This window comes from Passer montanus, unplaced genomic scaffold (assembly GCF_014805655.1).
Source record: "Passer montanus isolate IOZ18808 unplaced genomic scaffold, ASM1480565v1 scaffold44, whole genome shotgun sequence".
Lineage (NCBI taxonomy): Eukaryota > Metazoa > Chordata > Aves > Passeriformes > Passeridae > Passer > Passer montanus.
The window spans coordinates 4,038,886-4,065,772 of NW_024369262.1; the positions used below are offsets into that span (position 1 = coordinate 4,038,886).

General features: G+C 47.7%; 2 protein-coding genes across 5 annotated transcripts in view; both read left to right on the plus strand.

Moving 5' to 3' along the window:
* Positions 1-124: 124 nt before the first annotated feature.
* NLE1 (notchless homolog 1) lies at positions 125-12,462 on the plus strand. Of its 3 annotated transcripts, none has more exons than XM_039720624.1 (12): positions 125-562; positions 814-1,250; positions 1,348-1,427; positions 1,683-1,759; positions 3,006-3,103; positions 4,462-4,654; positions 5,039-5,174; positions 5,438-5,484; positions 5,631-5,833; positions 6,702-6,861; positions 6,947-7,017; positions 7,454-12,462. In XM_039720624.1, the coding sequence occupies exons 1-12, from the start codon at positions 518-520 to the stop codon at positions 7,464-7,466; spliced, it is 1,560 nt and encodes a 519-aa protein (XP_039576558.1). In that variant the 5' UTR covers positions 125-517; the 3' UTR covers positions 7,467-12,462. The 3 variants fall into 3 exon arrangements, with proteins under 3 accessions (XP_039576558.1, XP_039576559.1, XP_039576560.1); XM_039720625.1 differs by having other exon boundaries at positions 125-547; XM_039720626.1 differs by lacking the exons at positions 125-562; positions 814-1,250; positions 1,348-1,427 and adding an exon at positions 3,203-3,231.
* Positions 12,463-12,935: 473 nt separating this feature from the next.
* ULK2 (unc-51 like autophagy activating kinase 2) overlaps positions 12,936-26,887 on the plus strand; it is a 38,085-nt gene continuing 24,133 nt past the window's right edge. Inside the window, exons 1-5 of one of the 2 annotated variants that reach the window (XM_039720617.1) lie at positions 12,936-14,312; positions 15,471-15,563; positions 17,322-17,363; positions 25,662-25,694; positions 26,061-26,097. In XM_039720617.1, coding sequence (XP_039576551.1) covers positions 14,220-14,312; positions 15,471-15,563; positions 17,322-17,363; positions 25,662-25,694; positions 26,061-26,097 — 298 coding nt within the window. In that variant the 5' untranslated portion in view covers positions 12,936-14,219. The remainder of the gene's footprint in view (positions 14,313-15,470; positions 15,564-17,321; positions 17,364-25,661; positions 25,695-26,060; positions 26,098-26,887) is intronic. The other variant, XM_039720618.1, reaches the window with a different exon arrangement.

Here is a 26,887-nt window from a genome sequence, read left to right on the forward strand (position 1 = left end):
ATTACATAGGATAGGTTTTTTAATGTGAGTTTTAGGGGTAATTTTGCCCATGTTTCTTAATTTATTATGTTAATGGCAGTGTGGTGAATAAGATTAATTCTTGAAGTTGTTCAGTCGCAGGACTTGGCAGAAGTTGGGCTGGGAAAGATGTAAAGGGGCAGGGGTTGGTCCTGAAGTATTGAACCACGCTGAACTCTGACGTGTTTTAGTGCACCCCTGCCTCAGTTTCCCCCGTGGGCAGCAGGGGGGAAAATCCTGGGCATGTTCAGGGATTACAACTCCCACATTTGGGTATGGATATTGCTCAGAGCTGCGTTTCCTTAAACTACGGGCCGGATTGAGCGTGAGAGGCTCGGCCCACGTTGGGTCGTTTTGGACCCGCGGGAGTTGTCCCTGGGCAGCCTCGAACCCGCGGCCCCGGGGCGAGCGCTGCGCTCCCCGCCGGCCGCCAGGGGGCAGCAGCGCCGCGCTCGGGCGCCCCCCGCGCGCTTCCGGCCCACGTGGGGCACGCGCGCACATGGCCGCGGTGAGCGGGACCGGCACCGGGGGCACCGGCACCGGGGTGAGCGGCACCGGGATGGGCAGCACCGGAAAGCTGCAGGGGTGGGAGTGTTGCGGCGCTGCGGGGTCTCCTCGCCCTCTGCTGGGGTTCCCCCGCGCGGCTCCTGCTCGGTGCGGGGTGTTTCTCCCTCCCTCGGCCCTACGCGGGTCCCCCTGCGGAGGTTCCTCCTCCCCCGGCGGTGTCGCTGCCGGGGCGGGGGGCTGTGCCCGCTGCCCGGTGGGATTCCCGCTGCTGAGCCCGCTGTCCCGCAGAACATGTCGCCGGACGAGGAGGATGTGCAGCGGCTCCTGATCCAGTTCCGCGATGAGGCAGGGGAGTGCCTGGGCTCGCCCTTCGACGTCCCGGTCACCATCACTCCGGACAAGCTGCAGCTGGTTTGCAACGCCCTCCTGCAGAAGGTGAGACCCTTCCCGAGCTCCCCGGCACCCCCAGCCCGCCCCTCGCTGCCTCACCTGCCCTTCCTCCCGCAGGATGAGCCGCTGCCTCTCGCCTTCTTCATCCACGATGCCGAGATCGTGGCGTCGCTGGAGAAGACCCTGGCAGGGCAGAGCGTGGAGACAGAGAAGGTTCTGGACATCATCTACCAGCCGCAGGCGGTGTTCAGGGTGCGGGCGGTGACGCGCTGCACCAGCTCCCTGGAGGGACACACCGAGGCTGTCATCTCCGTGGCTTTCAGCCCCACGGGAAAGTACGAGGCTGTGGCTGCAGGCAGGGATCGGGGCAAGGCGGCAGCTGCCGCGGTCCTGCCCTGGGGACACCGTGCTGAGCTGTTCCCCCTCTCCCAGGTACCTGGCGAGCGGCTCTGGGGACACCACTGTCCGCTTCTGGGACCTCAGCACAGAAACACCACAGTTCACAGCCAAAGGTGGGTGCTGGGGAGTGCCAGGGGGACAGGACAGCCTGTGACCCCATCCCTCACGGACCCCATGAGTGCCTGGGGGACGAGCAGAGCAGAGCCTGTCTGAGCTGTCCAGGCTGGGGCTGCAGCCTGGAGAAGGAGTGGCTCTCTTTGGCAGAGTGGAAAAAGAGGGGCTGGCCAGGAGGAACACAGAGTGGCTCCTGCTGGGACACGGGGACAGTCCCAGCTCTCCATCACACCCACTTGTGCTCTCTCTGCCAGGTCACCGGCACTGGGTGCTCAGCATTGCTTGGTCACCTGATGGCAAGAAACTGGCCTCGGGCTGCAAGAACGGCCAGGTACACCTGGGGCGGAGAGGATTAGGGGTTTTCTTGTTTCTTCAGGTACACCTGGGCTCCCTCAGTGTGGGGCTGGGGGGATTAGGGGTTTTCTTGTTTCTTCAGGTACACCTGGGCTCCCTCAGCATGGGGCGGGGGGCATTAGGGGTTTTCTTGCTTCTTCAGGGGTGTCAGGGGGCTATCCCATTTTTCAGAGCAGGATTCCATTCCCCAGAGGAGCTTTGTGTGTGGCTGTGTCACAGCAGTGTGAGAAGCCTCTCTGTGCCAGGCAGTGCTGTGGCATTGTCACCTCGGGGAGCTCTTGCTGCTGAGTCCTGCTGTGCAGATGCTTTTCCCTCTGTCCAGGAAAGAGTCCAGGCTCTGGATGTGGTTGTTGGCAGGCGACTCCATCACGAGGGAGGTGTCTGGAGTGGGGATGGGTCAGGGCTGCTCTAAGCGTGATCCAGCCGTGCAGCAGCAGCCTGCTCACTGTGTTCCCACACAGACACAGCCAAATTCCCTCTTGCACAACTATGAAAGGAGTTCAGCCCTCGCTGTGGGGCAAAATTGGTGTGCTTGAAGTGCAGAAATGCCTGGGGAAGCAGGAGTGTGTGGTTAAATGGGAGCTGAGCTCCTGAGGGGCAGTCGCTGTCTCTGACCTTTGAATGGTCTGGAGCAATGACAGCACTCACAGAGCTGCCCAAGCTGTGATGCCAATCCCAAGGAAGTGTCCTGGGCCAGGGTGGTTCAGCCATGGTTTGGTGCTGGACTGCCTTTAATTGAACCCAGAGAGCTGCTTGTCCTCTTTTTCCCTATTTCTCCTAGGTTCTTAAGTAGGGGATGACTAATGCCTTGGCTCTCAAGATGAACATTTATGTAGAGAGAGAATCAACAAGAGAAAACCAGCATGTGTCCCACCCACAGCATCCGATAATCAGCAGCGTTTAGCTGTGGCTTTCACTGTGCTCTGCAAACACTCCCTGAGTTCCTGGCACAGGGTGGCTTTTTGGGGACCTGTATCCTTTTTGAGTTGAGGCAGATAACTGCAGCAGCAGCGTTGTAGGCAGACAGGAGGGCAATCAGGTCTCATTCTTTTGGGTGTCAGCTGATTGCTGCAGGGATTTGGAAAGGCATCCAGCCCCCTTCCCCTGCTGCTGCAAACATGATCCCAAGGACACCTCTGCTTTCTAAATGGAGCTCCAACGTCTGTGGGATTCACATGATGTCTGTGGCCTGACGTGACCCTCATGCTTTCTCTCTTGGACAGATCTTTCTCTGGGACCCAGCCACTGGCAGCCAGGTCAGCCGGGTGCTCTCTGGCCACTCCAAATGGATCACATGTCTGTGCTGGGAACCCCTCCACATGTAAGTTTAGGGGCCAGCTCAGCCCTTCCCTTTGCTCCTGTGGAAAAGAGCAGCCTGACCTGAAGGGCATTGCTCCTGTTTGCCTTTCTCCTGTTACAGGACAAAGCCCGTGTAGAACAGCTCTCAAGGTGAGCTGGGAAAAATGAGTGCAGCTGGGAGCCAGGAGTCCCAGCTGCTGCTCACAGCCCCTGTGAGTCCCTGGGGAATCACTGCCAGGCTGTGTCTCTTTTCCCCTGGGAAAAAGATACACCTGCCTGTGGAAAACACTGCTTTTGTGGTGCTGGACACACACTGATGGGCTCCAGCAATGCTGAGGTGGGAGCAGGGAAGCCTGGTGGTGTCCAAGGGCAGAGCACTCCTTTCTGCTGTCCTGATCCTGCTGGCCTCTGTCATCCTGTTTATCAGCAGGGATGATTAACTGTACAATCCCCTTATCCCTTTGATCAGCTAAAGCTCCCTCTGGGAGAGGTGGGTGGAAGGGGACAGTTGTAGCCATTAATCCAAGATGTTACAGAAATAAATAAAAAAGAAAGAAAAAGGGCCCCTTCAGAGCAGAGCCCTGCAAATTGAATTTGCCAGTAGGAAGCTCCAGCTATTTGCAGACAATTAACTGGATTAGCAAAAAAAATTATTGTAAGGAAGATGAGGAAATGGGGAGGAGAGACATGACCCTGCCAGGGCTGCAGTTCTCTTTTTTCAGCCAGTTCCAGTGCCATGGGAGGGGCTGTGCTCTTGCTCACTGCTGGTGCCACCAGCAGAGTGATAAAGATGTGCAGAGGACACAGGGTTGTGGCTGCCCTGTCCTTGCTGGGCTGTGGCCAGCTGCTTCCAGATGTGTTCAATTTGCCCCCTGAGCCACAATGGATGTGGATGGACAGTGTTCCTGTCAGCACAACAGCACTCTGTCCACAGGCTGGAGATGAAGCATGGCAAAGGCAGGGGAACATCCAACACATTCCCTGTGCCATGGATCTGTGCTCCCTGTGTGAGGCTGATCCCCTGTCCAGGGCTTTCTCCAGCCTGTGCCAGGGAAGGTGCCAGTTTGTGGTGACCTTGTTAGCCAGTGGGTTAAAGCTGTGCAAGCAAGGTCATTACCAAGGCCTCAGCTTGGTTTTACCCTGGATTGATTTCTCCAATGTGCAGCCCAGGAGTTGGTTTGGAGGAGGCATTTGTCTGCCTCTCCCCTGCCTTGTGAGACCTTGTTCTCTGTACGTCAGTGCTCTGCCCATCTGGCCTCTCTCTGACCTTCAGGCAGAAGAAAGTTGTATTTTATTGCCTGCTGGACCCTTGAATCCTCTGGGGCTGGTGGGGAAGGAGCTCAGGGCAGCTGCACAAATGGATTTGATCTCTTTGCCCAGAAACCCCGAGTGCCGTTACCTGGCCAGTGCCTCCAAGGACTGCAGCATCCGCATCTGGGACACTCTGATGGGCAGGTGTGACAAAATCCTCACAAGCCACACGCAGTCAGTGACCTGTGTGAAGTGGGGGGGCGATGGCTTGCTCTACTCCTCCTCCCAGGACAGGACCATCAAAGTCTGGAGGAGCCAGGATGTAAGTGAGGGACTGCCCTTGGGCTGCTGGCAGAGGGGGCTGGGCACACTGTGGGGTAGCTTTGTCTGCTCTTCCTGGCACAGCTTGTGCCCTGGAAAACAGAGCTGCTGTATCTTCCTGACCTGTCAGACCTGTTGCTTGGCACCATTTGCAAGGGGTATCTGTTGTGTGATGTTTTCATCCTTAAGAGCATTAAACGGGGCTAAAAGCTGGAAACATCCCTGCAGCAACCTGAGCTGATGGGTGTTGTGCAAGGGAAGCTGATTCCTGAACTCAACAGCGTTGTGCCTTCCCTGCTTACTTAGCCTGCCTGCAGCTGGGACAAGCAGGTTTGGAAAGTTTGGGCTGTGTCCTGTCCCTGTCTGAGGGTGGCTTTGTCCCCAGGGGGTCCTGTGCCGCACGCTGCAGGGCCATGCTCACTGGGTGAACACCATGGCCCTGAGCACCGACTACGTCCTGCGCACCGGCGCCTTCGAGCCGGCCGAGGCCACCATCAACCCCCAGGATGTCAGAGGCTCCCGTGAGTGCAGCACCCACCTTGGAGGGGGAGGACTGGTCATGCTGGAAATCAAGATTTTTCATGCCCATGCCAGGGTGGAGCAGTCTGGGGGATGGGGAGGTCACTGTTTTCCAGGGCTTTTGTTCCCAAATTGTCTTTGGCAAATTGAGTGGTCAATGCTAAACCTACAGAGCCAGGATTGGAATTGGCATGACAAGGTTATAAAATTTCTTTTCATCTAAGAATTGCCAATCTCTGTTTCACCCTCCTTTTCCCTTTTTCAGTGTCAGAACTGAAAGACAGGGCACTGCAGAGGTACAACCAAGTCCGGGTAAGGTCCTTTTGTCCCTGCTGTCACTTTTGTCCCTGCTGTAACACTGTCATTGGTGAAAGCAGTGGATACCATAACACTGGTGTGCTTCCAAGCTCTCCACACCTGACTTCTACAAAACTTGGGCTCTTTCATCCCTTTTTCAGGGCCCGGAACCAGAAAGGCTCGTCTCAGGGTCAGATGATTTCACCCTGTTTCTCTGGAGACCAGCAGAAGACAAGAAGCCACTGGAGAGAATGACAGGCCACCAGGCATTGATTAACCAAGTCGTGTTCTCTCCAGACACGCGGATAATCGCTAGTGCTTCCTTTGACAAGTCCATAAAGCTCTGGGATGGTAGGACAGGAAAGTGAGTTGGTTTGTTCTGTTAGAGGTGGTGCTGGTATGGAGTCTGTGTGTAATGCTCAGGGCACACAGGGCCCCCCAGGTCATTGCCAGCAGCTTCCTGCCATGTTCAGCATCTCTAGCTTCAGCTCATACAAAGTCACTCTGCTGCCTCTGCTTTTTTGTGCCCTTGGGAAGTCTCTTGTCTGGCTTTTCTTGTGTCAGGGTGTCTGTGCTTGGCTCTGTGTGTGCAGCCCCACTGTGACTCAGCCCCAGCACTGCCTGGCACCTGTTTGCACACCCTGTTGCTGCAGAGTCGGTTCTCCGGGGCAGGCGCAGCTGTGGTGGGATGGGATGTTCCACTCCAGTGATCTCCTGAAGATGTGTGTGTTGGGAACTGGAGACTGACCCAGTTTAAACAGTTCTTGTGCCAGAGAACAGCTTGTTCTGGATGATGCAAATTCTTGTAGTTACAAGTAGTGCTGTTGGTATTTGGATGCTCCTGTAATCCAGCTTTTAACTTTCAGCTCCAGTACTGGTGAGCTCTTGGAGGCAGCACTCCTCCCTTGCAAACCAACCTTAACGCTCATGAGCTTGGCTTTCATGTCAGCAATTTCAAAGGTCCTTCTAAATCTGGGCTGCTCAGCCAGAGAGGGAAGGACACACCTGTGCAGTGAGGCTGAAGTGTTGCCTGCTGGATAAGGGGGTGAGATGAGGAGGCATCCTCTAGAAGGTTCTGAGCCCACTTGGGAGAGTTTTTGATGGACTCTGTCTAGCAATTCAGTGCCTGGAGCATGCTGGGCATCCTGTGACTGCTGGTGGAGAAGAAGCATGAAGACAAGGGCAAGTTTGGAACAAAGCCTGCTGCTCTGACAGCCTGTCCTTGTCCCCAGGTACCTGACATCACTGAGGGGCCACGTCTCAGCCGTGTACCAGATCGCCTGGTCGGCCGACAGCCGCTTGCTGGTGAGCGGCAGCAGCGACAGCACCCTCAAGGTCTGGGATGCCAAGACAAAGAAACTGGCCATCGATCTGCCCGGCCACGCGGATGAGGTGAGCTGCCTGGGGGAGCCGAGGTGTTTGGGAGGCAGGAGTGAGCCCTCCTCCCAGCACAGGTGACTGATTTCCATCACACCAGGTGTATGCGGTGGATTGGAGCCCGGACGGACAGAGGGTGGCGAGCGGAGGGAAGGACAAGTGTTTGCGGATGTGAGTAACCTGTTTGTCCACGAGGGCTGCAGCTCTCCGGGTGTCCCTCAGAGCCACAGTGCCCTTGCAGAGACCTGCGTGGTTAGGGCATGATCTCTTGCAGAGAGCACTGTGTCAGATCCCAGCTGGGACACCTGACCTCTCTCAGGGCTGGTTGATAACTAGAAAGCAGAGCCCCTCCAGCTGAGCAGTCAGGATGAAATTTGACTCAGATATTTTGACTCCTGGAGAGGGAAAGGAACAGTTGCACCAGTTGGTCAGGTCTTCATTTCTGACCTTTTTCCCTCTCCCAATTATGCAGACAAATTCCTGGGAGCTGGTTGCCATTTGCCTGTGGCTGGTGACCCCAGGTCCCTGCAGTGCTGCTGGTGCCTGCTGGGCCCTGTGGCGGAGCTGTGCCCCTCCACAGGGACACAGCAGCTCTTTCCCTTTCCAGATGGCGTCGATAGGAACAGGACATGGAGCTGCTGGTCCTGCCCTCAGCACAGTCCTGGGAGATCTCCAAGGTGATGGACGAAGGGACTGACCCAAACACAGCTCCGTGTTCCCGTTGGCAACTCTCCCTCGTGGACTCTTTCCTTATATTTATTTAAGGAAATTTTAATTTTAGTTCTTAATAAGAGCTGTGCTTTGCAGGATGATTTCCTCTGAACATCACAGGAGGGATATCTCATCTGCCTCCATCTCAACTGGCTTTTTATTGGAATTTCAGCCTCACAGTAGCCACTGTCCTGAAAGGGGCAAGCAAAGGGCGGAGACTGCTCGTGCCCTTTCTTGCTCTGTGAAGAATCCTGTGGGGAAGAGGGTTTTAGTAGGAACAGAGAGGGTTGTCCTTGTGTGGCCTTCAGAGAGAGAGAAAAATGGGGAAAATTCAGCACATTATTCCACTGCAGAATTGTGCCTGGCTGCATGTCTGGGACAAAGATCTGCTGAGAATGAGGACTTGGGGCTTCTTGTTATTCCAGTAAGGTTTTGCCTTTCCACACAGCCCCATTTCCCCATGGGCTGAGCATTATCTGCCAGTGATCCCCTGCATCCACAGCAGTTAACTCCTTGGCTAATCTGTTCAGGGTGCAACAGGCCTGGACTTCAAATGACTGCTGCAGCTGTGCTGAGTTTTCAGGTTTTAGCAGCTCTTGGGAATGGGAAAATGAGACTGAACAGGGGAGAGAGTGTCTTTCCCATCCACACTGGCTTGGGGGAAGGAAGGATAGGGTGGGGAAGAATGGAGCAGGAATTCTGTGTGGCACTTGTCCCTTGCCCTGGATACGTGCTGACAGCAGGGCTGGGACCCACACAGAAAATAGCAATACTTCCATTGCACAGGGCTGGCTCCTTCTGGAATTTCTCAAGTGCATTTACTTGCCCAGTGGGTGAGAGGGATTCACACTGTCAGCTGGGTAAGTTTGCTTATGAGCCTTTTTATCAGTCAGTTCAGGCTTCCAGCCATCATGAGGTGAATAGACCTGGACTAAGTGTTTATTTCCAGGATGCTTATGAAACAGAAAATAAAAGATGTGATTAATAAGGAGCAGAAATTACACTGTCAGATTTAGTTGCAGTAGGTTAGCATGAAGGTCAAAACATTTTCATAGCCCTCATATGCAGTGATTACTACAACTCAGAACAGGAGTTTGGGTCTCAGATACTTCCCAGCTGCAGAAGATGCATTTTAGGACTTTATCCCTGCTGGCAGGATTGCTTTGGAGAATTAAGATTGTGCAGTAATGGCCTTTTGCTTGTCTACAAGTGTTCAGGTGAGCCCAAGGCTGGAACTAAGGGTTAAATCTTTAATATGACTGAGAAAACAATTTGTAGTTCCTGTATCTCCTGCCAGCCACGTCAGCAGGGATCTATCTCTGGGATCTTTTGGGAAGAGCTCAGTACCCATACCTGCTCTTTCATTAGGGTGCTTCCTGCAGCTGGTTCCTGCTGACAGCAAAGGCCAGGTTGCATCCATCTGCATAAACAAAACCTTTTGTAACTCACTGAGGTAAATGTGGGACAGGGTGCTTTAAAACCAGCTGGTAAGTCTGCCCTTGGGGAGAAGAGGTGCAGGTCACTGGTAGGAGCCAAGAAGCCTGCCTAGTTTCCAAGTTTTTTGGGGTGCTTGTGCTAAAGAGAATCACCCACCCTTGGGAGTTCAGCTCTGTCCCCAAGTTGGACTTGCTGCAAGCAGCAGCTCCTGGTTGCAAGTGGCTCTTCCTGAGTGAGGAATCATTCTCTGCTTCCTCCCCTGGAGAGCTGCTCAGGGTCACTGTGCCCTGTCAGTCCATGGTGTGTTTTGTGTTGGAGGCAGGGATGTATCAGAGCTCAGAGACATGATCCTGCTGTGGGAACTGGGCTTGGCTGTGCATGTGTGTAGGTGTACCTAAAATATCAGTGTACCTTGCCCACTGATTTCCAAACCAAAGCAGTCACTGTGCCCTTTGACCATGCTCTTGCCATCCCTTCAGACTCTGCTTCTGTGACATAAAGCCTGATTAAAACTCACCTTTCTAATGCCGGAGCAGAAAGGTTTTCTAAGGGGAAGGGGGACCTCTTGAAGAAAGAGAGGGCCTTGCAACTAAGTGTTAAGCTCTTGGCCTTAATCTTCCTGTGATCTGATAGCAGGTAGATTTTTGAACCATGCTCTGTGATAGCTTTGCATGTAAACCAAATGGTATTTTCTTATCTAAGCATCTGCTGCTATTTTTACCATTCATACAGCACCAGCCTCCATGCATACTAAGAGCTGGCCCAGCTCCAGCTGTATTCCCAAGCAATTCCCTGACACTCCTCCCTCCCAGTTTGATTTGAATGCGGCATTTCCCGGGCCTGGCTGCAGGCAGTGCTGCTCAGGCACTGGGGAAGGAAGGAAGAGCTGCTGCCCTTCCCTCCAGAGCTGCCTCCTGCTTGGCAGGAGCCGCAGGAACGCGTGACCTCCACGCTGGGGATGGGAGCTTTAATTAGCTCATTTGGGCAATTGCAGATGCAAATTGGGGTTGGTGGCGTTTATTAATGGGGGAGATGTTACTTTGTGTTAAAGGACAAATCTAGGAGGTGGGCTGGAGGTTTGTGATAGGTGTTCTGGAAAACCTACTGAAATGCCTGAGCTTTCCCAGTGCTGCTTGATAGGAATCCTGGGATCTGCTTCCATGTTTCAGTCCAGTTCCTCCTGAGTTACTCATTAAGCATCCCACACAGGTTTTCTTACCACAAGGGTGTTATTTTTTACTGGTAATACAAGAATAATTTTAAGCATAGCCAGAAACTGTCCTGCAGAGCCCTCTGACACTTTCTCCTTTAAAAGCTCAGCTGGTGCCACCATCAATTTTGTTACAAATCCCAATGGGAGGACAGTAGTGATAAGGACTGGGAAGTGTGCCAGTCCTCTGAGGAAGGTTTACCTGTCTAATGAAATCCTGAGTGTGATGGAGGGAGGAAAGGAAGGATATGGAAGGATATTAGAACACCTGGAGTGAAGTTGATAGCTCTGAGGTGAGCAGGATGCTGTCAGACTCCTACCTTTGGGAACTGATTCAGATAAATGAGGCCTTAAAATCCATGTGAAAACTCTTACTTGGGGCTGTGTCCTGCTTATCCATGCAAGTGGAGTGTGTGTTGTGTTCCCTGGGTCCTTGGAGCCACATGTTCCTGTCCTGTTTGACTCAGATGATCTCTTGAATATTTTCCCAGATCTGTAATTTCATTTCCATGTGCAAGTTTATAGCCTGGGGAGAGACAGAGACAAGAAAAATTTTTCAATGAATAGGAAGAAAATGAACTTCATTCATTGTTCTGCATGAAAAGTAGGAAAAGCAGCCTTGTTCTGCTTTTTTTCTGGGTCAGCCCAGGCGTTACTCCGGTGATGTTTCTACCTCAGGGCTGCATTTTGGTGGTGTGGTATGGCAGAGAAGGGCTTGCTGTAAGTCCATTAGTGCTTTTGAGGATGAAAGGTGTTAAAAAACCTCAAGGCAGTGATGTCTGTGTTCTGTGGAGCTGCTGCCAGATGAAAGCATCCTTCTCTGCACTCAGACAAGCAACCTGGAATTTGCTAATTCCTTCCCAGATGTGTTGCTCTTGTGATCACAAGTCCTGGCTTACAACTGAGGGACTAATTTGAAGCAAGGTAGTGCAGCTGGGAAGGAGCCCCAGAGCCATCTCCAGTACTGCTGTTCTGTTTTCTTCCCTCTGTGAATGGTGGGTGCAGAACTGTGGGTTGCTGGTGGTCTCTCCTGCAGAGCATGATGTTAAAAATGAACCAACTCAGGACACAGTGCTCCGTGTTTTTGAAGGATCACCGGGGTGGATCAGGCAGCTGCACTGGGTGTTTTAGTGCCCTGCTGCATGGTTAGAGCAGAGCACCTCCAGGTAGTGCAGGCTAAATGCTGGATATCCGTGTGTGTGAGCAGCACGAGCTCCATGGGGTTGGATAACATCCAATCCTGCATCTCTCCCAACATCTCCAGCAACGAGGCTCCCTTTGGGAAAGATGAATCCAGTCCGTTCTGCCTCAGAACTCTTCCAGCATCCCAAGCAAGTCAGGGCGCTGTCTGTAGGCTCTGTAGTGCTGATGCTGGAGTTCCCGACGCCCAGAGAAGCTCCCGCAGCCGCCCTCAAGGCCCCAGCTGGGAGGAGTGACCCGCATGCAAATCCCGCAGCCTCCGGCGAGCCCTCGGGTGCCGCTCGGGTCCCGCAGGGTGTTTAGTTATTCCGGTCAAACCTCACTGCCGCTGCCGCCTGTTTGTCCTTGCTGTGCTGAAACAAACCTGCTCCGGGGCTCCAGCCCCGTTAGGAGGACAAAAGGACGTGAGGCAGTGCGGCTGCCCAAGGGAAACAAGGGAAACGTGTCGCGAAATGTGTTTGCAAGTGGGATGCAGGATGGGTGGCTTGGTCATGGCTGTTGTGACTTTTATCTGCTCAAAAGGCATCTTCGGAATGAATTTGGTTTTTCAGCTTCCCTAAAATGTAGCTGGTGACATTGATTTTGGGGTGAGGATACACGCTGATGCTGGGAGGATTAATACTGAAGTGAGAATTGGTGGATGGCAATAAACAACCAGTTCTGAGGGAAATTATTTTTATGAATCAGAATATTTAACACATGGAGGCTTGTGGGCTTTTTCCTGGTTTAAAGGGACACTGTGAAGCGTATCACAAAGTGTCTGTTACTACCAACACTTTAATTTATGATTAACTTGGAATATTTTTACATCTCATTTATTCTTTCCACAGGGGTGTTCTGAGCTGTTGAAATTATTGGCCAACTCCACTTTCTCGTTGTTTGTTAGGTTAGTGCCATGGGAGGATTTTGGATGGGAGCTCAAAACTTCACCAAATAAAGGGGGGATTCAGTTTTGAGGGGATTTTAAGCCCTTTGGTTCTCTTTGGCACAAAACTGATTTCTCAGGATTGCTCTGATAGCTCAAAATGTCATTCATAAAGCTGTCAATCTTTCCTTAAGACTCTCTTGCTGGATATTTTTTACATCTAATTTCATTGTCTGTGGAGAAGCCTTTAGCTGAGGAGGTCCTGACATGGCACACCGCTCCTGGTTTGGAGTGTTGGAAAGCCAAGGGAGGTAAGCGAGGAATGGGGAGAGGCCCAGCTGCAGAGCTCCTTGCTCAGTCTCTATTTTGATCTGGTGACACTGAAAGCAGAGCCTGGGTCACAGCAGGGCTGAGTGGGGTCAGAGGGGTCACACCCTGCATCCCCTGGGGATACTGGGGGAGCCTGGAAGGGTCTGGAACTGGGTGTGGAGGTGGTGTGATGGAGAACATGGAAGAGAGCAGTGAGGAATGGAACACAGAGGAAAGGAGCATAATTATGTGAACCTGGAGGTGAAGGTCAAAGGCTCCATGTGACTGTTTGGTGGCTGGTTGGGTTTTTTTTTAATGTTTGTACGTGCTGTAAACAGCCCCAGGCTGATCTAAAAATGCTGGGAGGCAGGGGCTGTGCATTACAGGCGTTGTTCTCCTTATAAAGGGAGCAAACAACTCGAAATGTCTTTGGCTCCCAGCACTTTGGATGCCTGCTCCTCCACTGCCTCTCCATTCATTGAAATTCCTTGTTTCAGGTTTGAGGGAGAGTCTTGCTCGCTACTGGAGCGGGGACAGGGCTGAGAGTGTGTCACCTGGAGGTGCTATGTAACCAGTGCCACTGCCTTAGAAACCTGGGATGATCCAGTACCTGACTGTCCCAGCTCTTGTCCTGTGCTGCTCCGGTCCTCTCCCTTCCCCTGGTGGCCCCTCAGCGTTGTCCTCGCTGGCGGGTGCGCCTGAGGCGGCCGGGGAAGGGCTGAGGTGATGGCCGGGAGTGAGGGCTGAGGTTGGCCCCTCTGCCCGGGCGTGAGGGCAAGGGCGGGCCCAGGGTCACCGTCCTCACTGAGAGGACGACCAGACGGGTCCCCCGGAGCCCTGGCGGGAGGGGTGGGGGCCGGGGCGGGCTCGGCGGGGTCCCCGCAGGGCTCGGGGCACTGGCCCCGCTCTGAGGCGCTGGCGGCGGAGGCACCGCGGGTTACGCGGGGTGAGGCACTCTTTGGCCGCCGGCGGAAGCACCCGAGCGGCCGGGCCTGCGCACTGCGGCCTATAAGAGCCGCGGGGCGGTGCAGAGGGCCGGGCAGTCTCAGCCAGGGTTGGCTGAGTGCGGATCTCTGTGGAGGAAGTGGTGGAGCGGCAGGAGCCCCGGGAGGCGCTGGCGGCCTGAGAGACCCCCGTCCGCACCCTCACTGCTTCCTCCCTTCTCGCGAGGGCTGCGGCGGCGACAGCGACAGCCATCCCCGGAGCCGTGGGCCGCGCCTCCCCCCGCTTCGCTGGATGCTCTGGGGTTCGGTCCCTGAGCGGGGCCGCGGCGCTGGCAGCCCCCGCTGTGGCGGGGCCATGGGGCCGGGCAGCGGCAGGGCACGAAGCTCCCTTCCCCGCTGAGGAGGCCCCTCGTCCCGGCGCCGATGCCGCGCTGTCCCCTCACACCCGACCCCTGAGATTCCCCTCGTTCCGCTCCCCATGCCCGACGGAGCCCCTCGCCTCGGTGACGCCCTGCAGCAGCCCCGCCGGCCCGGGGGTCTGCGGCGCTATGAGAGGAGCTGCCCCCGCCGCCGGGGGCAGCCAGGACCGGGGCAGGCTCCCACCCCGCCGCCGGCTGCCGTGAGGCGGCTGTAGCTGGAGGAAGAGCCCCTTTGTTTTCCCTCCGTCCTTCCCGGGGGCTTCATGCCCCGCTGAGGGATGATGGAGGTGGTGGGGGACTTTGAGTACAGCAAGAAGGACCTGATAGGACACGGAGCCTTTGCTGTGGTCTTCAAAGGTCGCCACCGCAAGGTAAACAGCGGCGGAGCGGGGCTGGTTACACAACCCGGGGCCCACAGGAGCCCCTCGGGTGGGTGACAGCCGCGGTGGTGGCGGGGGGGCTGTGTCCTCTGCGGAGTTTTGACGTGGTTTGGGTGTTCGGGGAGAAAAAAGGAGCCGAAGGGAGGTGCGGGCTGGGCTGAGGCCCGCGGCCCTGAGCCGGGATGCGGCCCCGGCATCTATAAAACCTTCATTTTTTCCTTTCCCTCAGCCCCACCGGCCTGGCCGCGGTCCCGCCGCTGCTCCTCTCTCCCTGCCACAGCGGCGAGGGGAGAGTTGCAGCTGTAGGGGAGGCTGAGCCCTTTGTTTGTCGGGAGGGTCATGTTTATCTCGCTGGATAACGAGGGATCTAATGGAAAATTGTCTCCTTTGGGATTGGCTGAATATTTCTTAAAATTCAGAGGTGTCTGGTTTCCTGGCGTGACTTGCTCATCGCCCCGGATATTCATAGTTACGTTATGGTTTCTTGGTGCTGTGAGTTTATTCTGGTGCCTAAAGAGATTTGGTTTCCAGAAAACAGCCCTTGAGATTTAGCATTTTGGAGGATTAAGGCAGTGCTCACGGCTTGGAGAGGCACGGTGCAGTGATTTTGGGGTTAAAAAAAAAGGAGAAAGGGAAACGGAAACTTTTAAAGGCCAATGGAGGTGCTCCCACCTCAGAAATAGTTTATTTTTGGGTAATATCTAAATAGACAGTATATAAGCTTGTTTAAAACAGAAGGGGATCTGTGCAGTTTTCATCTGCAGGGTGTAGAAAAGCTGAAAATGAGAAGTCCTTAAAGGACAGTAAAAGTAACTTCATCATTGTGAGACGTCTAAAAAAGCAGATACAAAGCACTGCTACCAAAAAATAAATGGGATATGATTACTTAGGTTTTGTTTTGTTGTTTCGGTTCGGGTTTTTTTTTTTTAATGCTTTGGAGTCCATTAAAATGCAGTGGATTTTAATAGCTGTCTAAGCTGTTGTGGAATGAAATAGTTCTTGATGGTGTCACGTGAGGTAATAATAACTGGTGGGTAGAAGAGGGGTGATCTTGCAGCTTTTTCTCTGTGTTTGCCTAGATAGTTGTTAGAGGATAAAGTTTTTTTTAAAAAAAAGTAAACTAACAGTACTTTTTTTGTTCACTTCCAGAAAACTGATTGGGAAGTAGCCATAAAGAGTATTAACAAAAAGAACTTGTCGAAGTCACAAATCCTACTTGGAAAAGAAATCAAAATCTTAAAGGTATGTTAATTTGCAGTGATTTTTAAAGCTGCTTGGCTTGAAAAGGAAAAGAGACTTCTGACCTAGTTCATTCCAGGTCATGGGTGGTATCACAGTAATTGCTGTTGTGATGTTTCTTTGTTAGGGATCCAGAAATAAAAACACTAAGAAAAATAGAAAAAAAATTAAATCTTTAGTTCTGGAAATGTCTCATAACAGGTCGTGAGCATGCTTTTGTAGTTAAAAGTAGGAAATTGGAAATTATTGTGGAAGCAGTCTCTGCTTTGCTTATTGCACATGTGGAAGACTCTGTCCTTCAGGATGGCCAATGTGGCTCCTTTTCCCAGCAGAGCATGGCTGAGGGTGAAGCATCAGTCTTTGATCTTTCTTCATCTTTTTTGCTCAAAGGTGCCTTGAAAGCTGAAACCAGGGAGCTGACTTTAATTCCTGAAGCAGCTGCCCACTTCTGACTTGTGATAATTGCCTTAAAATGTGGAGTGTGGCTCTAGCAGAGGAAATGTAATGGAGCATCTTTCAGTTTTTCAGAGTTATTTTATGGAAACATCTCCTTGGGTGGTCATTTAGCATTCCCTGCTCTCTGAATTTCACATCTCATTTCACACAGCTTTGCAGTAATACTGAGTGCTGCTTTCTTGCCATGTTTCTGAGCTGCTTGAGATACATCACTACTTTATATGCTATTATATGCATATTATATTCTCATTTCTCTATTATATACCAGAATTAGTATTGGGTGTATTAGTGTGCTGCAAGTACTTAACAAATTTTTTTGAGCAGCTACAAATAATTCATGCTCTGTCCCATGAGTTTTATTTAATGTTATTTGGTTTGATTTTCTTTGTGTTAGAAAAGTAAGGTTGATTTGAACATGGTCAAGTTGGTTACTTCACTAAGCAAGACATTATGTAAGAGTAGGAAATAAAATCTTGTCAATTTTCAGTGCTCATTAGAGGATCTTGTGCTCTGGTACTTTCTGTAACAAGTCACTGACATAAAGTTCTGGGACCAAATGTTTTTATGACCTCTCAAGATATTGCCTAACTTCCTTATCCTTTAAATATTGTCTAAACAGCTGGGATTTTCTCTAAATTCTATCTGATCATCTTAAAAAGATTCCCCTGCTCTCTGAATTTCACATCTTATTTCACACAGCTTTGCAGTAATACTGAGTGCTGCTTTCTTCCTGTCTTTTTGAGCTGCTTGAGATACATCACTACTTTATATGCATATTATATTCTCATTTATCTATTATATACCAGAATTAGTGTTGGGTGTATTAGTGTGCTGCAAGTACTTAACAACAAATTTTTTTGAGCAGCTACAAATAATTCATGCTCTGTCCCATGAGTTTTATTTAATGTTATTTGGTTTGATTTTCTTTGTGTTAGAAAGTAAGGTTGATTTGAACATGGTCAAGTTGGTTACTTCACTAAGCAAGACATTATGTAAGAGTAGGAAATAAAATCTTGTCAATTTTCAGTGCTCATTAGAGGATCTTGTGCTCTGGTACTTTCTGTAACAAGTCACTGACATAAAGTTCTGGGACCAAATGTTTTTATGACCTCTCAAGATATTGCCTAACTTCCTTATCCTTTAAATATTGTCTAAACAGCTGGGATTTTCTCTAAATTCTATCTGATCATCTTAAAAAGATTCTCTTTGATTATCACCAAATCAGCATTATCAGCAAATTCAGTTAATAATAGTAGTAGTAATACCAGTAACCTTTTTCCATAATACACATATTTTGTTTTACAGGAACTTCAGCACGAGAACATTGTAGCTCTTTATGATGTCCAGGTAAAATATATTTCGATCCCTTTTTTTTTCCCTCATTAAAATTAATTTATTAAGATATAGTGAGTATGTATAATGTATGTCAGGTGGAAGATTTTGAATGGGTGTGTTTTGTTGCTGTCATCAGTTTGGAATTCAGCAAAAACAAAGCAAGGGCAGCATCGTGGGGATCTGTGTGACAAAGAAATGTGGTGTTCAGCCCTGTGGCACAGTGAGGAGGAACTGAAGGAAGCAGAAAACCACAGTCACATGTATCTGTTGCCTGTGTGTCCAGAAGGACAGGATACAGTGAAAAAAGCCAAGCAGACACTTAGATCTTTTCAATTAAATTCCTTCAGATTGTCTTCCTCTCTTTATTGCCAGGGTCCTGCCTGATGAGGTGGAGGAGTTGCTCTGCAGTCTAGGGGAGTCTGTTCTGCTTAGGAAGTACATTTTTGTGTCCTGAGGCCTGCCAGTGTGGAGCAAAGCTAAATGAGACATGAGGCAGCTCATGCAGCCATTTGTTCTGCTGGAATAAGAACTATACATTTATCTCCTGGGCTCAGTCCTGATTTTAAATAGAGTTACACTGTTAAAAAAAATTACTGAGAAGCAGCTTTGGGGCATTGCATAGTCAAAGCAACACAACACAGATTGTGACATTCAGTCTTTCCTGTCTTTACACATTCACATGCTAAAAGCTTTTAGTTTGTGTGGATGTGTATCTTTTGCTGTAGAAATATGTGTTCATGTGACATGAGTTAGGTGGGATCAGGATTTCTAGAGCTGTAGGACTCAAGTGACTTTTGGTACAAAGCTGAGATGTTCATGTAGCAGCTGACTGTGCATCAGAACTTCTAGGTTCAATCTAGAGACTGTTTTTCCTGGATCTTGACTTCACCATTCTTCATTTTGAGTGATGTTATCTGCTCTGAGAGGGAAAGTATTGTCTGTTGTGCTTCTTGAGGAGACCAGGTTTTCCTGAGCATTGCTAAGTGGAAATAATCTCTCAGCATCCTAAATTTAGTATGTCCAGACAGCTCAAAAGCAACTGGAATTGTTGACTGAGGGTGTTGGTGTGTGAGTAAGCAGCTGAATTTCAGATTTATCATTTACAGTTGTTTATACATGAAGGTTCCTTAGTCAGCTCTGCAGCTCAACGTGGGGGTAGTGGGCTAGTTAGGTATTTTGATGATTTAACATCTGAGCTTTGGAGGAACTCTTGTTATTTTGATTTATGCACAAGAAAAGAGACTACAGAGTCCTACAGTTGTCTATGGTTTCTTTACCTAAAGGGTTTTTATAAACATAACTTTTATGCTTTTCTGTCCTGCCCCAGGAAAGGGTGACAGGACTTCTTGAATGATGAGTGCTGCTGCATTTGAGAAGGGGATGTTGCTGCTTTTGTGTTTAAATAAAATGAGCAGTTAAAGCAAAGAGAAGGGCAAACCTGCATCCTGTACCTTGATATATTTCAAATACATTCATAGCAAACACAAACCTTGGCAGCAGGATGCTGCTTCTACAGAAGGAATTGCTTTGCAATGGAAGGTATCAAGAGTGTGCCACTTGCACAAATAAGCTTTTCCCTTTCTGCTGTGTTTGTGAAGTGGCAGACATCATTAACTTCTGTGATTACATTTAATTTATAACCCAGCAAGAATGAACACTATGCAAGGCATTCACATGTCTAGTAGGCTGTTACACCTACTAATTTTCTGTAGCATTTCATGTTCTAGCATGTGCTGCCCTTTTTGTTTGCCAGGGTATTGTGAACATGGTGATACAGTCCAGCAGATAAGACTTCAGGATTTCAAGCTATTTCTAAGTTTACAGAAGCTATTTTTTTTTCCTCAGTGCTGGAGCCAGTGGAGTCTGTGCCACAGTAGGAAGTTCTCAGTGTGAATGGGAGTCTGTTTTATTTTTGTAGTTCTGTTGGGCTGAAGCTTTTCTTAACCTTAGACAGTTTGAAATAAGAAAATGCTCCTGTTTCAGATGCAGTTTGACAGATCATGTAGCTGAATAAGCCAAGAGCTGATTGTTGCTCTGAGTTTTCAGATGGAGAAGATGGTGTGCCATCAAAGTGGCAAAACTAAGTGAAAAAAGTGTAAATTGATTGTGATCAAGGATAAATACTTCCACATCTCATTATATTAAATCAATGGCAGTACTTTGAGATTAAAGCTGTATCCCTGCATAGCAGTTTGGAGTGTATCTTTTGAGAATGAATGTACAGTTATTTTTTTATGTATTGCAAAAAGCTTCATTTGGATTGATTCTCAGGAAGTAGTTAGATTCCTTCTCCTCCATGTCTCTTCATCTATGGTTAGTGATCCTGTTGCATGACCACTCACACAAGTCAGCATAATAAAGACAGATACACCATGGAGGTTTTAATTAAATCCAGGAAGAACTTGTGGGCCATTCTGCTGATTGTGCATGAGCATTTTCAGATCTTCTGCACTGCTCATCCTTCATCTCCTGGGAATACCATTTGATATGTTATTACTGTGTCTGGAGTTCAATTACTAGAAGTGCCCATTCGTCTGGAGCCACACCCAGTGAGCTGCTGTGTGTTAATGGTGGCATAAAAATGTTTTGTTCTGCAGCCAGCAGGATAATTGCCCTTGATTTCCGTGAGGTGGACGTGCAGCTCTGGCAGGTTTGAGCTGCAGATAAGCATTTTATGTAAGCAGGGCACTACACTGCTGTTGGTGCCACCTCACAGGGCTGGGGAGCTGCACACACCAGGGTGTGCAGGCCATGGTGCTGAGGCTGAGGGAACTTGTAGAGATATTTAAATAAAAACCCTCCATCTGTGAGAGATAAGTGTTTTTCAGCAGTAGGGCTCTGGAAAATAGCTCACCTGTACAAGTGAAATGAATTTTTTTTTGTGAAATGCTTTAAAAAACCCTCAGATATGATAGATGGATAGCAAAAGAGACACTTTCCACTTATCTTCTTGGGCAAGTGTTTGATTGTCTGTCATTCAAGAATAAAAAACTCCCAAATCTCTAAAATGATTTAAGGACGCAACTCTTTTCCCATGGTGGTGCTGTGGGATGTCATTCATCCTGCAAAAGAAAATCAGTCTTGGATCCTGTTAATTGGGGAAGTAGAGCCACTGTTTCTCAAAAGCAAAAGGAGTCTAAAATAGCCTCTAATTTACCAGTGTAAAATACACTGAGATCCTTGGATAAAGTATTCCACTGAAGTGGAATGAAGGTATCAGTAAGTTATTTGGAATGTTCTATATTTAGGACATGAGTTTACAGTTTTGTGCAGTTCATGATCCCAAGTGTGTGCTGAGTAGAACTAATCTCTTCCACAGTGCCAGACAGTGCCTGTTTTAGCAAATAATTTAATTCAAAACCTCTCTAGAATGTCAGCTCTCAGAATGAAAGCCTGTAATGTATCTTGGAGATAGCATTTTAGGAGAGTGAATTAATGTCCTCACTGTATGGAGTCTGAAGTTTGCTATTTGAACAGTAGTTTAGGGAGAACTAATTTCTAGAGTGTTATTGGAGAAACAGTATCTGGATAAAAATTGTTTCTTGTCTTAGCTTGTTGGTACAGAGCAGACAAAAAACCTGCAGCTGCTTCTGCTGTCCTTGGAAGCAGAGAAAGCCAGTGGGAATGGAGCCAGAAATCCTTCTGGGACCTGCAGCTCAGCTTTGTTGTACACAGAGAGCCCAGGAGTTCTTCCTAGGGGTGCTGAGGGGAGGAACTGTTGTTTTAGCAGCAGGAATTAAATACCTTGGTTTACCCAAGGACTCCACTTGGTCTGGTGCTGTTGCATGTATTTCTTGAGATATTTGCTGCAGGCATCCTGTGTGTGCTCCTGATCTCGGTGTCTCACAGCTTTCATTGCCTCCACACTCCCAGCAGAACAGGGGCTGTCTCAATATCTTTATTTTTGTCCCCTCAGCTCCTTCCTTAAGGCCTTTGTGTTTGTCAATATCCATCCCCTGTGTCTGTGTGGAAATAATCACATGAGAACATGCTGTTCAGATAAAAGAAAAATCCTGCCCTGTAGCAGCTGTGAAGGTTTTGAAACACTACCTGGCAGCTGATGCCAGCTGCAAGGTTGGTTATGACAGTGCAGGAATGGTGCCAGTGTAAATGCTGGAGACAACCAGGACTGGAATTTGTTGTGGCCCACAGAACCAAAGAGTTGGAGTTACTGCACAGGCCTTGGCTTACCTGCTGTGCCTGGATGCTCTCATTTGAATTTCAGATCTGTTTCAGAGAGTTACTCCATAGCCTTGTGCTTACCTGCTGTGCCTGGATGCTGTCATTTGAATTTCAGAACTGTTTCACATGATTTTTTAGTAGAAAAGTGTGCTGAACCTTTGTGCTGAGAGCAGCTGTGCCTTTCCTTGGTGCTGGGCAGCAGAGCAGCCTCTTTCCTCATATATTGGTTAAATGCAGCATTTCACTGACAGCAAATGGGTGATCCAGTTCTTGTGGTGCATTTCTCCATGGCTGATTGCTCTTTTATGTGAATAATTGGCAGCATGCACTCTGTTTGAATCCTACAGGCACATGTCAAGTGACATTTAGTCTGAGATTTAATATTTTGTCAAAATTAACAAAATGCTCAGTCCTTGGGGTGATAGGAGCTGAACACAGAAGTTGCAGCTGTGTTTCACTCACCAGATAAACCAAGAATATCTGTAATACAGAGAGAAACAGCCTCTAAAAGATCTGGACCTGTCCTTTTTCACTATATCATTAGAATTTTTGCCAAATGTATTCTAAGCCAAAAAAAAAAAAAGTGTCTTTCTGGCCAAAAAATTATATCCAATATAGCACAAATGAACATAGCAGAAAATTAATCAGATAACAGCAGTGCACAAGCTGTCAGGTTAACTCCCCTGCTTTGGGGACTCCCATCATAAACTGCAATGAAATGAAATCTACAGACTTGAAGTGGAAAGAGAGTAACTATTTGCCACAGTTTCTGCTTTGGGAGCTCACTCAGCTCCTTGCAGACCTTCAGCTTGTTCTAAAGGAGGACTTGTGAACCCAAATGACATCTAGGGAATGTTTCTGCCAGTACTCCAGAGATCTAGCAACAGCTCTTGGAAGTAGCCATGGATGTTTTGACTTCTTTTTCAATTAATGTTTTTTAAATGGAACTACTGTGCTGAGATTGATTCAAGTTGGAACTTTGCATCCCCCAAGACAACTGGTGGAAGCCTTGGATTAAAACATAGCAAGTTTTGGCAAATATGTTGCCTCTTAGCTTCTTTCTCTTAGGTTTATCTGTTTACATTTCAGAATTGTAAGTTGGTTTCCAATTAGCCTTTGCTTGCAAGTAAAACTTAGATTCAGAGTGAAAAGGAACAAAAGTAGGTTTTTATCAAGAAAACTTTTCAGCAGCAGAAAAAGTGTTGCTGGGCAGAACTTGTAATTGTTGCAACACAGCAGATATTTGTTTTACTTATTTATCTAGGTAGAAGTGTAGGTCAGAACAACTCCAGCTGCACTAATTTTGTGATCTGTACATCAATACAAATTGCTGAAAGCTTTGTTATCTGTTTCAAGAGGCAGTTTAAAATAACTTGCTAGATCAGCTTTATTCCTGAATGTTAGATCTGAAACATGCTGGTTTCCTAATCTTTCCTTTTTGAGCACTTTGCTCTGTGTAGCCACTCAACAGAAATCACAAGTCTGGGCAGTGTTGATAGGGAGAGCTTTATTGTTCAGCAAAATAATTTAGAAGGGCAAAATATGTCTCCAGAACTGTCTTGTCTGTTCTGAATGTATTCCCAAAATGGAGATCACATTCCCAGGCAGGCTGGCCAAGAACTGTAAGGCAAAATTTGAGCAGCTCTGAAGGGTTGAACAAGTTCAGCTGTTTTGAAGGAAAGCTTGTGTTGGTGGGATATTGAAAAGTGTTTGGTTACGAGTTCAGCTTGGGACAAGTTGTGGTTGGGGAGGCTGGTATCAGTTCTGTGCAAGCTATTACTTCCTCACTATGAATTGGAGAGGACTTTTGAGTCTGGGAAAATGTCTTTGTGGGATCTCTAATCTTCTCTGCTGATTTATTAAAAAGGATTTTCTAAGCTACATTAAGGAAACATGCTCTACTTCTTACTGTGGCTTTACTTGGTGACTTGATTTGTTACTTTTTATCAAGAATATAAATTTAAAAAAATATAAGTAATTCTATTTGAGGGCAATGCCGTATGGTCTGCAGAAATTACTTTCTAAACAGGTGAGGACTGGTACAACAGGGCAAATCATCAGCTCTACATTTCTGAAGAGAGCAGTTCATTTGAGAGGACTTTGTTTCCAAGGGAATCCAGCAAACACATCCTCTTGGTTCTGTGATGAATAAATGTCTGTCATGAGCTGAGCATTACATGCTGCCATAAGCTGCTGGTTTTGTGCACTGGAGGCTCTGACACAGTGGAACATCTTTGTGATTCATGGGATTGCAAAGCTGAGGTGGAAATCCAGTGGCTGAGCTGCTTTCTTATCACTGGAGGATGGATTTCTCCTGCTGCTTAGCTTGGTTTTTCTGTCCTTTAAGTGAAGTGATCCTCAGTTGGCAGAATTTTCAATTTGATAAATTGGGATTTCAGAGTTGCTGTTTGGCATCTTTGGGATTCCTGAAAGACAGCTTCTGTCTTGGAAGGTGTTGTTGCAAAGGAACAATGCAGAAAGGAACAATTATATATTGTCAGTAATTTGCAAAGCCAGTAATTACTAATGGGCTTTTTGCTTTGCTGTATGCACTGAGGTTTTGAGGTGTTTATAGGAATGTAAATTATGGTTCATGGTGGCCACAGCTATTGTGGAACCATTGAACAATTCAGACTTCCTGAAATGTGATCTGCTGCTGCTTTAATAATCTATGTTGGTTGGAGTTGGCCTGCCATTCCCAACAGATTTGACTCATGCTCCTAGAAACTTGCTTTCTTCGAAGCTAATTTCCAAATGTAAACAAATCTGCAAAATGTGCTTGATGTTTTGGGCTGGAAAGAACCTCAAATGCATTTCTGTAACACAGACATGAGTGACTAAGTGCTTCCCAAAAGTGAAGCAGGCTAATAGGGCCTTGAATTAACCTTAAACCAGCCAGTTCATCTTGAATTGTGATTATTTCCATTAATTGGAGTTGTCTGGATGTCAGTGTCTGCGATGGGCTGTGCCATCCCTGAGCTCTGTGCTGTGTGTGGTGTTTAGGGTCATTGGTTTCTCTAGCCTGGGCTCATTTTTGCTTTTATTTCTGTTTTCCAAGCTTTCTAACAGAAGCTGTTAGTGGTGATTCTTGCCAGAGTGGTCAAATTGAGCATCTGCTGAAGTGTCAGTGCAAGCACACAGAAAGGTGCCCGAGTTCACAGCGTTTATTTTGCTGTGCAATGTCCCTTTTGACTTTCTTGTGACACTTTAGCAGGATTTAGTCAGACTGTCTGCAGTCCCACTTCCCACTGGGGCATGTGCCTGGCCTTGTCTGGTGCCATCTCACTTTTTTTCCTTCAACTGCCTTAAAAAACCCATATTTTCCCTCAATCTGTCAGCCCTTGTTTAAGTTTATTTTTAAAGGGTAAGGGAGGTAACACCCTGTGTAACTGAAAGCATCATCCTGTTTACTGTACACTTCCTTTAGTTTCCTTCCAGTTCTCTTTGTGTTCTTTCCTTTCAGTCTTAATGAGCTCAGGGGGAGAAAAAAATACTTTTGCTTTATAAAAAGCCTCAGAATCTTCAACTTTGTAGGCCCAGCAGAACTGTCTTATGCAGGAGACTGTGAAAAACAGCGTTGATTATTAGCACAGACAGGTCAGGCCTTTCTTCCCTCACACAAAATAAATATTTGGAAACAGGATGAATGTTTTTGTTACAGCCAGGTTTAAACACGGATTTATTTTTGTAACTGCATTTGTGAAGTGTGTAGGTAATTTACAGTAGAAGTTGGGCAATCTGTCTTTCAGGAACTTTTCCCCAGTTACAAGAGAGGGAATTCAGGTTGCAGGGAGGTCATGGGAGGTCAGTGCTTTGGAAAATCTGAGGAGGATGGACACAGCTCCCAGCTCTGCCACGAGCATGGCAGGGAAGTGCTTCTGCCAAGGGCTCACTCAGGGAGACACTTCATGCAAGGATTTCCTGGTGGTTTTACGGTTTTGCACATGAAAATATTTTTGGAAATGTAAAATATCTCATAGTGGAGAATGTACACTTCTGCTATGCTCTGAAACAGTGACTTACATTAAGGTGTCTCAGTGATGGGAAAACCCCATGTTACACTTGGTTAATACAGGTACAGACTTTGTATTCTCACATTCTTAAATCACTTTTCTTCTTCTCTTTTAGGAAATGCCCAATTCTGTCTTTTTGGTCATGGAGGTATGTGTTAACATGTATGTTTCTGGTTGATTTTAAAGACTTTAGACAAAACTGTTCATTTGCACAGCTGCAAACTAACCTTGGCTTGCTAACACAAACTATTTTGAAAAGTAAATTATGAATTTCCTATGCCCCTTTAAATTTATCAGCACTGTTTGTTCCATAAATTATTCAGTTTCATGTTATGAAACTGTAAGTATTGATGAAGTGTGACACCTCGAATTATTAATTACAAATAATTGACAAAACAATTTCAAGGCAAACAGCTGGAAGGGATCTAATTTTCATTAAAAGATTACAAAGTAGAAATGATGTAGCAGGTGTTTCAGTGCTTGTATTTTAAATAAAACCCTTTGTTTTTAACAGTACTGCAATGGTGGGGACTTGGCAGATTACTTACAAGGTAATTGATTACTGTATTTCCCTATTATTTTGCTTTATGTGCTTGTATTCTGTATTCCTCACATCCATTGGTGTTTCTGTGGGATCTTTTGGCTTGTGCTTTAAATATGGGTAAATGAATGTGGTAACACACAGACAGAAAATGCCTTTTTATTTTTTCCACAGCTGAATGTAACATTCCCTTATTTGTCAATGAGGGAGAAGCTGTAGTTAACCATCAGCAGCATGCTGAAAAGATGTGTGGGTTTCTATTTCTAAAACTACATTTTGAGGGCTGTTCCCAGTGTTTTGATTCCACCTGTTTTTCTTTTCTGAGGTGTGAACTTAAAAACACTGATTTACTTATATAATAATGCTCTGAAAAAGAGGAGAAGAGGCAGTGCTGGCTTAGGAGAGATTTTCCATGGCTCTGCCCAAAGTGAGGACAGAATTTCTAAATCATGACAAATGGATTCTTATTCCAACCAAAATTTTGAGCAGAGATGTTAATCTTCCTATTTTTCATTATGGAAATATTCTACTTACCCTTGTATGTCAGCCTGTTGAAGGAATCTTTTTTATGCACAGCTATTGTTATGGTAACTGTGTGTATTAAAAGCCTAATTCACTTGCCATTAAAACCTTTGGAAAGACTCAGACAGTGAAATCCAGCTCCTGTGTGCAGTGCTTTTTTAGGCTGCAGAATGAGGTAATACCTTCGGAAGAGACTTTCAAAAGTACATCTCATTTTTTTTTGCTTTCAAAATAAGTTTTATCATGGAAGAAATTTCTGAGCAGAGTAGTTCTCAGCA